The 14,656-nt window shown below is 43.7% G+C and overlaps 1 protein-coding gene across 1 annotated transcript in view; it reads left to right on the forward strand.

Moving 5' to 3' along the window:
* Positions 1 to 274: 274 nt before the first annotated feature.
* The window catches only part of HEPHL1 (hephaestin-like 1), a 78,414-nt gene continuing 64,032 nt past the window's right edge, over positions 275 to 14,656 (forward strand). The window contains exon 1 of the mRNA XM_011926564.1: positions 275 to 595. Within this exon, the coding sequence (XP_011781954.1) occupies positions 297 to 595 (299 nt within the window). The 5' untranslated portion in view covers positions 275 to 296. The remainder of the gene's footprint in view (positions 596 to 14,656) is intronic.

Raw genomic sequence — 14,656 nt, forward strand, 5'->3', positions numbered from 1 at the left:
TGCCTGGAGTATTTCCTGATGCTCCACTCAGGCCAGCTCACTTTTCAGATTTTAATGTGCTCCTGTAAGAGGTGTGGAAAAGAAAAGAAGAAGAAGGGGTGGGGGAAAGCCATCAGCCCAAGTTGTCATACTGTCATCCTGGCTGACAAATGACTGATGTCAGAGCATGGTACCGAAACTTACAGAAACAGGCCTGTTGGCTTGGGCAGTAAATAAATAAGCCAGTTACATATTTCTTGGATGGCTGGCAAAAGTGTTGTTGTCAAAGCAATACCCCCATCGAGCTTGCTTTGCTTATGCAAGTCCTCAACCTCTGCCTCTGCCCCAACCCCAAGCTACCTGAGGAGGAGGAGCTGAGTGAGGGGGAGGGGCCAACAGATTTGTCCCCTGTTCAGGCTGCCTGCCTGCTTGAGTTACATCCACAAATGCCTCGGAAGCAGCTGGCTGGCTGCATCTTTCTCCTCACATTCCTGGGTCTGTCTGGGCTGGTTGGCGCAGTTACCAGAACATACTACATTGGGATTGTGGAAGAATACTGGAACTATGTACCCCAAGGAAAGAATGTTATTACTGGGAAAAGTTTCACGGAAGACAAGTGAGTGAACTTAAGGTCCTCTTTGACTCCCAGGTTTGGCCTCTTTTTGACTCTGCATGGGGAAGGTTGTATTTCTTGGGTACTTGTAATTGGGGTGAGTTGATCTAGACCAAGAGAAGATGTTTTGTTTTTTTTGCTTGAAGAGCCCTAGTATAGATGGGTATGAAATTTGGAAGAGATATTCATAGTTCCATATATTTGTTGAGCCACCTATTAACAGCCTTGCCTGTGAAGAGGCATATACACAGCCAGGTGTTTGACAATTTTCACCAGGCACTACTAGTAACTTCTGGGGGATTCTGTTTGTTTGTTTGTTTTTGTTTTTAAATGACAACACTTGGGATGAAGATTTGAGAAATTTCAAGAATTCCTTACTGTTAAAACACAGTGTTTTCTTAGTTTGTATTTTTGGAATGAAACATCATAATTGAAGATAAGTATGCTAAGTCATGTTTTTCAATGTTTAAAAGAGAGGGAAGTCACAGGAGATTTGCCTGCTATTTTCAGAGTTTCCTTGAGTCTACTTAGAGATAGCTCTTTCACTGGTAAAAAGTTTATTCCAGCTCCAAGTCATTCATGCTGAGGGCAATATCTTATCCCAGAACCCATAGCATAGCTAGGTGAGATGGCGCCACGATGTTCTATGTTCCTGATTTTTAATTTGGGGCAGAAAATAACCCTTGCTCCCTGCCCCCTCCAGGGCCTAATATCTTACCTATCTAGTTTGTTTCATGGATCTCCCTCTCAAGTCACCTCCTGACTGCAGAAGCTGCCATGCTATTTTCAACTTTGTGGTTAGCAGAACATCTTTTGAGATATTTTGGCAACCTCTGTTGGATATTTGAATGCTTGCTTCTTTTCTGATAGGCAGAACCCATTGCATTCAGCATCCATGTTCCATTTCCTAAAGATGAGTTTAGTTAATAAAATTCAGGAACAGCACAGGGCCTACCAACAAGTCTGTAAGAGCCAGGGCCCCTTGTCTTTGAGGAAAGACCAAAGATCCAGTTGGCTTGGAAATACAACTTCCAAGTTTTCTAACAACACAAAGGTGGTATAGTCATGTTTTGTTTACCAAAGATAAAGCCTATGCCAGACAAGCTGCCAAAGAGACTTTTCCTTAAGCTTTGTACCAGGAAATATAATGTCTGCAGGGCTATTTCCAAAGGAGACTCTTGATTGCTTTCAATCCCACATCTGCTGACCATTGGTGGTGGTGTCTTTACTGTGATGAATAGCTATGGGATTGAAAGGGTACCCAAAATGCCAGGAGCCTTCTCTACAAATAGAGCTCTGCTATTCTCAGAGAGGGCTCAGTAGGAAACGGTCAATGTGAGCAGCTACTGGGGATAAGAACGTTGAAAATGTGTACACTGAGTGTAATGAATGTAGCGTTTAAATGTGATACTGGATTGCCTTTCCATAAGATTAACACACACAGAAATTCTGTCTTCTTCCTAAAATGCCCACGTCACTATAACTGTGTATGGGCATTTGTTCTGACCCAAAAATTCTATGCATTTTTCAATTCATTACTACTTGCAGATATTTTTCTCATTTTATGAACCAGGAACCAAGGCTCTGAGGTTAAATACTTGCCAGAGTTTATAGAGTAAATGGTAGCACCAAACTCACATTGCTTTGGTTCCACAGCCCATATTTCTTTTCACTACACAACCTGTTTCTTGGTAAAGGTGATCCTTCCCCAGTAAATTAAAGCAACTTTGAGGGAAGTCAGGGATCACAGTAATAAGAACTTTCCAGAAAGTCTTAATTTTTGCCAAAGGCACATTTAGTCTCTTTTGTCACTCTTCCTAGAAGCATATTGAAAGGGATCACTGGCAGTCAGTGACCAAACAAGTTATCTGGCTTCATTCAAAACACCAAAGAATCATAAATACTCAAATACCACAATGCTGTTTTCACAAAGTGGGTTGCTGGAAGAAGTTGGGGCCTCTTTTGATTGTTTCAACCAGAAGATGGTGCTTTGATGAAAGTACAATAAAACATAAAATTTGCTATGGTGAAAAAGAAAATAGGCATGATGAAAACAGATGGTTTGGCATCAGATTTGAGTGAGATGATGTCAAAATACATGGTCCCATATGAGAGTGCATTTGTTCTAAGAGGCGACTGGTATGCTAAGGTGTCATACCTAGAATACCAAGGTCCCCAAACATTTCTTTCTGGTATACAAAGGGACAGAGTTTGTGTCAGACTGACTGCTAAGTCTTGGAAGGGAAATCCAGGTGAGTATGCAGTGGATATTGGCTTTTATCAGTGATCCCATCAGGATACTTGCTTTTATCAGCAATCCCATCAGTGCTAGTGGTCGTGGTAGGTGGCTCAGGCAAGTTCCTAAAAAGGTAGGGCTGTCATAGGTGGCTGACATTGCTTGTGGACCACAAGATACACATCCTGGGTGTATGTGAAGATGCTGTGACTGGGACATAAGTGGAGTTCAGTGTGTGTGCTCTGTGTTGTGCCATTTCCTGAGGAGCATCAAGGAGCCATCGTGGATGATGTAATCATGCCGCTCACTCAGCCTCCCGGAGGGTGAATAGGCTGCCTTTCCAAGGACGATCTGCTGTTTGGGATATTCACACTTGGACAAATGTCTGATATTTAAAGGATCAGAAGAGCCAGGTGCTCAGAATTCCACCAGGAGTGGAAAGAACCTGAAATAGAAATCTGGAGACCTGACTTCTAGCACTTACTTTGCCCAGCTTGGTGTGTAATCTTGAACATGTCACATAATCTCTCTGAATATCACTTTCTTTAATCTGTGTAAGAAGGGAGTTGAAATGTAATCCATAGAGTCACTTGAGAAGTGTAATGCCAAAGCATTAGAAATAATTTTGAAACGGAATGAAAAATATCTTACCTGACTTGCCAGTTCTAGAAAGATTTTTGCAATGGTGAATGAAAGGAGAGAGATGATTTGCAAATGTTCAGTCCTAGAAATTAGAGTTAGAGAAGACGTGGGACCGATTGTGGACCTATGTGACAACTTTTGAAGTAATCTGTATTTTTCTTTCTCCATTTTTTCCCCTGTCCTTTAAGAATCTCCAATTCTTCACTTCATACATGAAGCTTTCCCCCATGACCCTGGCTTGTTCCGATCTGTTTCCTTCCTAACCACGCATGGAGCTTGGGGTCTTTATCATGAACTTAGACACTGCATTTTCTTCCCTCTGCATTGTCCTCTAATTGCTTGATGTACATCAGTCATGTCTGCAGCTGCAGTAAAACACCATGATGATAGGTAAGAAGTTTGGGCATAAATTTAATAATCCTCCTTCCCTACATGAGCTTTGTCATTGACAGTATCCCTTGGAGGATCTAGCACAGGGCAGGCATTCAAAATCATTGAAGTTAAAACGAATCACCTTATCAAATGAATTGTTCTGGTTGCTTCATCTTTGAATAAGGGGAATGGGCAAAAATCTGGGGAAAAAGATGGTGGGTGCCAAAGTTTCGGTAATGTAAAAACATTTGGAAACCAAAGTTACACATCCTGATGCACAAGGATGAGATCAGAAATGAATTGAAATCATTTCACTGAGACTCTGTAGCCCTTAGATGGTGCAATTTAACTTTCCTACTTGGCACCTTTGCTTGATTATAGGGTTCAAAAATATAATTGAGTCTATAATCACTAATGTTTCCTAGAAAGTATAGGATTTAGGAGTTAGATTCTATTTAGAAATATTTTCTGCAGATAAATATACTTCTTCTCCTCCCTGGAATAAATGGGGGCACCAGGCTCCTTTGAGTTGCCTGGGGATGGTGTCAGTATTTTGATCTATTTATAGCGGTCCTGCTCAGGCTCATAAAGTGCTTAATTAAGGTGTGCGTTTGGTGGTGAAACCTGGTCTTTAATGGAACTAGAGTGGGGTCATCTTATTTAAAGCCACAGTTCTTACCATAGACCCCATTAGACAATCAACACACATTCTGGCATTTTCTTCCCAGTGAAATGCAGGGTTTTCACAGATGCTAACTCATGGGTGGAACTGCGCTTAAACATAAATGAGGCTAGCCCCTGTTCAAACCCCAAGTTTGTAGGGTCTGTTAGTTGACCCAGGCACATCACTGCATCAGCGCAGTGGGTGGCAAGGGGCTTTGACTATTCTAAGAAGCAGGCCCTACGACGGGTGTGAGAGAGAACTCACACATCTATCTGAAAGAAGGACCAACTGAGGGGAAGCAGGGAGGAGACAGAGGTTTTTGTGAGCTTTGAAATAAAGAAAAGAATATCATCTAGTTAGTGCATAGTCTAAACAAATGGTAACTTTCAAACCTCAACTTCTGTCTTATCAGCACCAAAAATATTTTGTTTAGACTGATGCCATATGAATCTCTTGGAGCTGCTGTTATACCCTATATCAGTGAGTGATTGTTTCTAGCTGCCACTAGAGACTGGAGTATAATGTCTTTAACAAATTAGGATTTTGTATTCATTTGTAGAAGAATCCGGAAGTGGGCAGTCCAAGGCTGGTGGGATAGATGGTATAATAGGATCTCAGGGGCTTTCTATATTTCTGATCCACCATCCTTAATTTATGTGCTTTAAACCCTATGTGGTTTCCCTCCTCAAGCATATTCATGGTCACAAGATTGCTGCTGGATCTCCAGCCATCATGTCTATATTCCAGGAAGAAAGAGAGGAAGGGAAAAGGTAGAAGCAGAACAATTTTTGCTGCATCTGCCTTTTAAAGGGTTCTCACTGAAACCCTACCCAACTGATTTTACTTACATCTCATTGGATATGCATGGCCACAAAGAGAACTTGAAAAAATATAATCTTTCAGCTGTGTGCTTTTCTGCCTGAATAAAGATAGAATTTGCCTCTGACACTAAGAAAGAAGGGGAGCATGAATATCACAAGGCAGCTAGCAGTCCCTGCTACCTTCCTCTACCTCACTTCTCCCCTGTTTTCCAGGATTCACAGGCATCCTCTTAGTCCCCGTCTTCCTTTTCCCACCTCCATATGATGGGCCCCCAAGGCCTGGTTAGTAGGATCTGAAAGATAACTCATTGACAGTATAATAAGTTAGCTAAGTGTCACTGAGTATTTACTATGCTCCATGCATTGCTTTAAAAGGTTAGCACACCATGAAGTGGGGTGACTAATCTTCTCCACCTGAGAGGGAGATCAGGGGGCATTGGGAGGATTTCCCCAGCCAGGTGTAGCCCAGCCTTGGTCTGAGGGAGATGCCGTGGCAGACCAGTTTGCTGGTAAAGTATGGGGCTCTGGCATCAACTGTTACATTTAAAATTCTTGTCCCACTTTATGGGTGAGTAATTCAATCTCTCTTTGCCTCAGTTTTCTCATCAGTAAAACGGGGATAGCGATAGTACTTGCTTTGAGAGTGTATTAGTTTCCTGTGGCTGCTATAACATATTACCACAAACTAGGTGACTTCAAACAACAGCAATTTATTCTCCCCCAGTTATGGAGGCCAGAAGTCTGAACTGAATGTGTTGGCAGGGCCACACTGCCTCTGGAGGTTCTAAGGGAGGGACCATTCCTTGACTTTTCCAGGTTCTGGTATCTGCCAGCATTCCTTGGCTGTGGCTGCATCACTCTGATCTCTGCTTCCATTTTCATATCATCTTGTTCTGTGTGTGTGTGTCTAGCCTATCTTTGCCTCTTACTTATAAGGACACTTTTGATGGCATTTAGGGCCCACCCAGCTAACCCAGGGTGATCTCCCCATCTCAAGATCCTTAACTTAATCACATCTGCAAAGACCCATTTTTCCAATAAGTTTCTGTGGATGAGGACTCTGGAGTTATCTTTGGGACTTAGGATCTGCAGATACTCAGACACAGTGCCTGCCGCTTGAGAGCACTTGATCAGCTCTCATGGTAGCTCTGCTGTCTCACGGGGTTCTCTGGAGAGCAGCAGCCCTGGGGGAAAGATGTTGGCTAGTCACATTTTCCTCTTTTCTAACAAAGCTTTACACTTGACCAGAAATAATCATAAATGTCATTGATTCAGCACCACTCTCCCCGTTGCTGCGTGTGGGACTCCACTTCTTCTCACTGAATCCTTATGATAGCTGTACCGCGGTCACCAGTTTACAGCAGAGGAAACTGGGTTCAGACAGGTTAAGTCTCTTCCCCATTTCACAACCAGCAAGTGAGAGAGTTGGGATTCAAGCTCATTCTCCTTCCCCCTTATCATGCCATTTGTTTTGAAAATGCCTTGTGTATGCGCTGAAGGGCTTCTGTGGAAATGAAGAGTGAAAAGCAAGGACCCAAGACATAGGTGGTGCCAGGGGACCCAGAGTGAAAGAATGTATATAGAAGCACATCATCCAGATGCTATTAAAAATTGTTAGTCTAATAGGAAGGGTGCAGCTTCACCAAATTGAATGTGCAATCTCTGTCTCCACCCTTCCTTTTGACAAGTGGCACTTGTCTCAATCTCATCCTTTTTTCTCCTTGGTGAAGAATGTTCCTTCTCAAGCTCAGACAATATTTCTTGTCCTTATTGTGACATCTTATGATCTCACAGGTTGGCTCTGACCACACTCTCTGCTAACGTTATTTTGCAGTTTATCTTCATCCTGTATTTCCCTGCCCTCTCTACAGACATGTGGGCTCTGGACAGTAGAGTTGGCAGTTAACATTGTAAAACTGTGTGTTTATTGTCAAATGCATATGTTTTGTTTCCCAACTGGATGGTAAAACTCTTGCATGCAGGGACTGAGATTAATACATCTCTGCCCCAGCTTCTAGTTTTATGTTCCAGACATAGTAGATGATCAGCAATTGCTCCAAGGAAGCGATCGGAAAACATCCCTCTAAAAGATGCAGGGGTCATGGGATTGCTGGTGTGGTTTACACCCCTGCAAGCTACGAACTCCTGAGAATCTAACCTGGAAGTCCAACTCTGCACTGCGTAGGGGATTCCCAAGGGCGGGTTTGTTCTGATAATGATTAATGTCCCCTGCTTTTGGAAGATATCTCCCTCCACAGGATTTGCCCCAGGCACTTGGCAATGTAATGTTCCAAGTCCCCATCTTGTCTTTAAGGTAGTTGCTAATGTTAACCTTCCTGGACTCACTGGATTCCTTTGCAGCAGGAAGTAGACACCTCCTTAGCTTGAGTCAAGATGTTAGAATGCAGATTGAAAATATTCTTGAGGGATAGTGATTGCTGAGCCCCTTGCTATGGCTACGCAATGAACAACAGATGGCTCACCAATGTGACATTCTAATGAATATACTTCATTGAAATTGGAGGCTGCTTCATGGGGATGGCTCCCTTGAAGTTACTTCCTTACTTTGTTTCTTGGGCAAATTTGCATTTTATAGAACTCAAAGGAGCTGGAGTTTCTGTTCTATTGTTACAAATGCATAATATATTCTCAATGGCTGGTTTGCTGTGTAGACACCAAAACAAACTGCTTTCTCTTCTCTTACTTCTATCCCTTCCCACTTCTTTTTTTTACTTTCAAGGTTTTTTCTCCTATTAGTTAAAAAAGAATAGAGATAGGGGGATCTCACTATATTGCCCAGGCTGGTCTTAAACTCCTAGCCTTAAGTGATCCTCCTTCCTTGGCCTCCCAAAATGCTGGGATTAGGCGTGAGCCACCACACCCAGCCTCAACAAATTTTATCAGTTACTGTAGTTTTTGTTTTGTGTTAAGTATCTTCCTAGGGCACCTTCACGGGTCAACCCTGTCCTACTCTTGATGTGGAGTCAGTGAAGGGGAAGAGTTCTGGCACAAGGAGGAAGCTATGGGTTCTCTTCACTGTCTAAGCAGGAGGCTCCTCCTGCAGTAGAGGAGGACAGGGTCTTGCAATAATAATTAAATGCCCTGACCCAGAAGTGACACATAGCATTTCCACTCACAGCCCATTTGCCAGAACACTATGGCCCATCTAACTTGCAAAAGCAGAATCATTGTGGTTTTCTTTGGTTAGGAGGAAAGAAGAATTAGAATAGGCAAGCCCTGAAAAGTTCTACTACAGGAATCATTTGGTGATCTTAGGAAAAATACAGATGCCATGGTCTTGCCAGTAGAAAGTCTGATTTCATCGCCTGAGAATAAAAATTTGGCAAATGTTCCAAATGATTTTGATGCAAATGGTATATGGGTGGACATTTGGGAACCACTGCTTTAGAAAACCCAACCCCAGGCCGGGCGCAGTGGCTCAAGCCTGTAATCCCAGCACTTTGGGAGGCCGAGACGGGCAGATCACGAGGTCATGAGATCGAGACCATCCTGGCTAACCCAGTGAAACCCCGTCTCTACTAAAAAATACAAAAAAAAACTAGCCAGGCGAGGTGGCGGGCGCCTGTAGTCCCAGCTACTCGGGAGGCTGAGGCAGGAGAATGGCGTAAACCCAGGAGGCGGAGCTTGCAGTGAGCTGAGATCCGGCCACTGCACTCCAGCCTGGGCGACAGAGTGAGACTCAGTCTCAAAAAAAAAAGGAAACCCAATTCCCCCTTGGGGTGACTATTGGCTGTATAGGTGATAAGACTGATACATGTCCAGGAATATGAAAAACAGTCAATGTATAACTCAGTGCCAAAATATGAAGCATATATAATAAATGCTGCAGTCCCTACAGGGACTCAGCAAACACTTCACTGCCCCTCCTGATACTTATTTTGTCTCTTATTTGGGTGCCTTTGCCAAACAACTCATGGTAAGACCTAGTCTTGTGGAGGTGATGGAGAAAGGTCTTGGGCAGAGGTGGGGTCAGGACATTTTAGCAGATTAAAAGCAGCAGTACGTATGTGAAGATGTGAGATGTGTGCTCCACATGCATTTGCATGTGTGTATACTTTTGTGTCTTTATGTGCGTGGTGGGAGAACAGGGTAGAGAAGTAGAGTCCAATGTCCATCCTTCCCTGCAGGGCCTGTTGGAATAAGATCCTATGAATAATAGTTTTATATTATAGCTTTTTACACATCAGGCTGAACCCAGAGAGCATACCAGAGATCCTGAATTAATCCTTGCTGTGCCATCTTACTGGATGACCCATTGTCAGCTATAAAACTGGGCAAATCTGAGGCTTATTAGCAAGCTTGGGGATGACACAATTCTTCCTCTGCCTCTTCCTCTTCCTCTTCCTTCTCCTTTTGAACAGCCTGTTCAATCAGGAGTTGTATTCAGGTACTTGTTAACAGAATCCTAAAAAACAGAAGTGGTTTAAATAATAAATTAAAGATTTGTTATTACTGCTTACATAAAAGAGAGCCAGAGTTTGGCAATCATCTGGGTCCCAGGTTCCTTTTGGCTTTCACTTGACCATCCCTAGGGTGTGATCCTCTTCCTCATTATCTCAAGATGGCTGCTGGAGCTCCAGTCATCATATCTACATTTCAGGCATGAATAAAGGGAAGAGAAGAGGATAAAAAGGGTGTCTTCCAGTGACACCTGGAGAAGTATCATTGAATGACTTCTGCTTACATCTGATTGCCTACAATTATGTCACATGACTATTCCAAGTTGCAAGCAAGGACTGAGAAATGTAACAGTCTCTATTATAAAGGTCTAGGGTCAGGCATCCCAACTTTTCTATCCCATTCTCTTGCACAGGGAAGTGTAAGTCTTTGCCTTATAGAATGGGAGAGGGCTAACTCTTGCTCCTGGGTAGACACATGCAGGCTTGGTGGATGCTTGGATACAAGAGACCCAAAGTGTTCATAGACAGGCCCAAGGCTTCAGCCTCAATGCCTGAGAGGAGAGTTGGCAAGCCAGAGACTGACCAGGGATTCTCTTCCCTCCCACTCAGTGAGCAGATGCCATGCTCTCTGCTCCAGAGGCCAATCCCCTTGCAGAGCACAACTCAATCCAACAACACCCTTTATTGTGGCAGTTTTGTTTTTAGAAATAGAAGGCATGCAAGAGAATGTTGGCCCCTTGGTGGCCAAACAGCCTGGGACTTCTTTTTTTCAATAAAATATGAGCTTGTTTTTAGTATTGAATTTGTAGGTACAGAATAACTGCCCCTCCCGTCACAACAGTATAAAAGAGAATGAATGAAAGTAAAATTCTCATCTGTCCTCCCTCCTACCTGTGGCTTCAGTCTCATAATCTGGAGGCAACACTTTGTTTCCCTGGTCACTTTCCAGATGTATTGTTTGCATATAGGTAAATGTGCATCGTTAAACACACACACACACACGGGATAATACTTTACATACGGCTCTGCAATTTGCTTTTTTTTTATTAGCGTCTTGGTGATCATGCCATATCAGTACTTGTAGACCACCTTATTCTTTTCTTATGGGTATGTGGCATGAATGCCATCATTTATTTACCCAGCTGCAGTTGAAGAACATTTTGGTCTTTCCAGGCTTTTGCTATCAAAACCATTCTCTAATTTTTAAAACAGAATTCCTGTCTTGATCACATTGTTTGGGTTGGAAGCTGAACCTAGTAGTTGGGGGAGAGAAAGTGTTGCTGCTGCCTCTGGAAGGTCTTGCCCCATGATTCCTGGGGTTCTTCTCTAGTCAGGCCCATCTCTGGCTTCTCCATGGGGGTTCTACACCCATGGGTTCCTTCTTGTCCCAGGACCTCCTCCCTACCACAGACTCCACATCAAGGGTGGGATAGGGTTAACCCTGGGAAGGTTAATAATCGTGTGCTCTGGGCAGGTAAATAGCATGGATCTCCTTCATCTATAGGAGAGGCTGAGTACTGAGGAGAGGAGAAAGTGGCCTGGTGGTGGCCGTTCTTACCTCCCTTTTGCTGCAAGCAAAAAGCAGTCCACTCTACGGTTCACTGGACCAATTCTCCTTGGAATAGATTTTTGTGGCCACCTGTTTGTATTCGAGCATAACCTTTGGGGTCTCTTTACCCACCTCCCAAACCCCACCTCAAACAGCTAACCAAAGCCTCCTTTCCAATGACATACAATGCTTACCCTACAGAAGTTCCAGAGGTTGCAATTTTCTCCACCTTCAATGCCATTTCCAGTGAATTTTATTCACCCTGCAGTGCTTCCAGCTCCCCAGTGATGTTCCAGTGCCCTTTAGATCTAAGACCCAACTGCTCTATCCCTTAATCTGGCTCAGCTGAAGACCCTGGGGGATTCTCCAACCTCTGAGGCCAAGGCCTGCCTCGTTAAAAGAGGCTTTGTTGCTGATAGTTTTGACCTGGCTTATGGTTTTATTAGGTGGTCTAGGGCAGGCTGGATACCTCAGCTGGTTAGAGAGCGGGAGTGATAATCACTTTTTAGCTTGACTTTTAAACCTGGCTGTGCTCTCTTTAAATTCTTTTCTTTTTAATTTTGCTATGCTGTACGCTTCACTTTACAAATTAGAAAATGTCAAGGTGGCTGTAAACCCCATTTGTTAGCAGGTCCCAACAGTTTTTGGGAGGCATACCCAGCAACCTGAAGCCTATAAGATTGTTATAGTAGGTAGCTAGTCAGGCATGAGCAGGGCAGGAGAGGGGTCTGCCTGACCAGGAATGTCAGGTAACCATCAGGCGATGGGCAGGCAGTTGTTAACTGTCTCTCTAAAATAATAATTGGTCACAGTCAGTGCCAGGGAAAGGCAGTCTCCCTATAGATAGAAAAAACCTGAAACTGGTCATCAGCAGCTTCCTGATAAGATCTCAGGAGTTAGGCAAATGGGCTCAAGCAAGTGCATTGAGGGGCAAAATGGCAGAGTTTAACTGGTATATAACCTTCCAGGGACATTCCACCGGTAAGGGAAGAATGCCTCACGTGAGCATGCGTACAGCTCCGGCAAACACACTGCACATGCTCATCTTCCAAGTGTTGTCAGGCCACTGCACATACGGACAACCCATGCCCAGGGAAGAATCAGGGGAGAAGGGACGCAAGAGCCCGGAAGTATGCCAACGTATAAAACCCCAAGTCAAAAGGTCAAACTGAGTGCTTGCCTTTCAAGTTGCCCGCTTGGCCCTCTTCCAAGTGTACTTTCCTTCCTTTTGTTCCTACTCTAAAGCTTGTTAATAAATTTTCATTCCTGCTCTAAAATTTGCCCCGGTCTCTCCTTCTGCGTTATGCCCCTTAGTTGAATTCTTTCTTCTGAGGAGGCAAGGATTTAGGTTGCTGCAGGCCCGTATGAATTTGCTGCTGGTAACAAGGTTCATATGTTGAATTTCTGAGAGATGTTCACTGGATATTTTCTGATGGGCATAAACTGTACCCTGGACCCAGGAATCATTAGATAAATACCTTATGTATTTTGGTTATAAGGAGGGCCTAGTAAATGAATATGGGTGGCTTATTCCCTAACCGTTGCCACTATGAGAAAACAACTCAGTGTGTGTTCTCCCAGTAGTAAGATATGGTGTCATCCAGGTGTAGAGAGGACCCGAAGACTCTGGAGTACTGTGTGGCCTGGCCATTTGTGTGGGGCAAGAAGAGCAACTATATGCCTGGAGTGACCCAGCCTCATATCCACAGGAGACATCTAGTGTGGATCATGGCATTCTTCTCTCATTAACTCAACCTCAACTTCTTTTCTAAGCAATTGCCACCAATCAGATTTGGTGCACAAGGTAAAATTTATTGGCTATCCTGGACCTAGAGGGTATTCAAATATGGCAATCTATGCTTTTCAGCAAATAGAGTTTGCAACACTATCCCAGCTTTAGCTTGCCAATGTGGGGACAAACTCACACTTGTTTGTTTGTTTTTGAGTGCCAAAGCCATTAAACACCAACTCTGTAAGGCAAGTTGCTGGGGCTTAGGAATAAAAAGGGTGTTTAAAGGGGTTTGGTCTTCAATGAGCTCACAAACTGGAGATGTGCATATCTCACTGTAACACACTTTGGTGAGTACCATTATTAGCACATGAACAGAGCACTGTGTAGGTAGAGAGGAGGAAAAGAGGAAGAGTGTGAACCTACCTCAAAGGGTGCTTGGCAAGTAGAGAATGAGGAAGACCTTGGAGGCCCAGGAAAAAGAATGCGCAGAAGTCTTAAAATGCTGAAAGGACATGGTGTGTACCAAGAAGAAAGTGTCTGATCTGGCAGAAGCACGGGGAACTGGGAGTTGGGGCAAACAGGGAGGAAATGAGGCTGGAGAGAAAAGCTGTTGCTTCAAACAGGACTTTTTCTGCTTTGATTTGAACCTGTGGATCCTTCTCCCCAGCTTGACTCAGGTGCCCTTTCCTCCGTCTGCCTAAGTGATTCTTCCACCTTTTAGGGTTGTTCCCATCTTCTGCTCCATGCAGGGATGGATTCCAGGCTACCCCACATGTTGACCTCTAGCTCCATCATCCCGAAAAGTCTGCAGGGTGGGAAAAGCCACCATTTATTACTAAGACTGCTTAGGAGCTTTGGAGTAGGAGCTGCTTCGGAGTTTGCGCCTGAGTCACTGTATACTAACGTGATCATCTCTTTGAGGAAATGAAGATGAAGCCCTGAAAAGATCTCTTTATCTTTTTGATCTATAGTGTTTTTCCCAACCTTAATGAAGCTAACAAAGATTCATTATTTAATACAAAGGCTATCAGACCTGGCATGACTCCATCAACAAAGGAATGTGGCTGTAAACACTATTTGTCAGCAGGTCTGCACCTTGTCAGAAAGAAGGGAGAGCAATGCAGAAAAGATGACATTTAGGTAAAGAAAGATAATAAACTTCACCAAGGAAAGTCCCAGACTAGACAGGCAAGTAGATGCCACCCTGGGTCACTGGGAGTAGGAGGCCCAGCTGAATCAGATACTAAGGAATAACACCCTCCCCCCGAAATCAGGCATGAAGTTAAACAGAGCCCTTCTGAGCATACAGATGTAATGACTCAGTGTTCAGAGGTGGAGGGGAAGGAAGGGGCTTGATCCAGTGAGCAGAAGCAGATGAGAAAAATCATGTGGGCAGGTATGATGAAGAGGAATCAGATATGGGATCCTTACAAAATTGTCTTCCCAAGACACAGATCTGGTCAAATACATCAGTTCAAGAATCTTCAGTAGCTCTTAGTTGAAGATATAATTATATCTAAATGCCTTAGCCCAGCACTCAAATTTCTCCAGTTTCACTCTTAGCAAATTTTCTGGTCCTATAATGCTGCCTGTGACTTCCTGAACTGACCTCTAATTCTCTCACCTC

This window comes from Colobus angolensis, unplaced genomic scaffold, assembly GCF_000951035.1.
Source record: "Colobus angolensis palliatus isolate OR3802 unplaced genomic scaffold, Cang.pa_1.0 Scaffold7, whole genome shotgun sequence".
Classification (NCBI taxonomy): Eukaryota; Metazoa; Chordata; class Mammalia; order Primates; family Cercopithecidae; genus Colobus; species Colobus angolensis.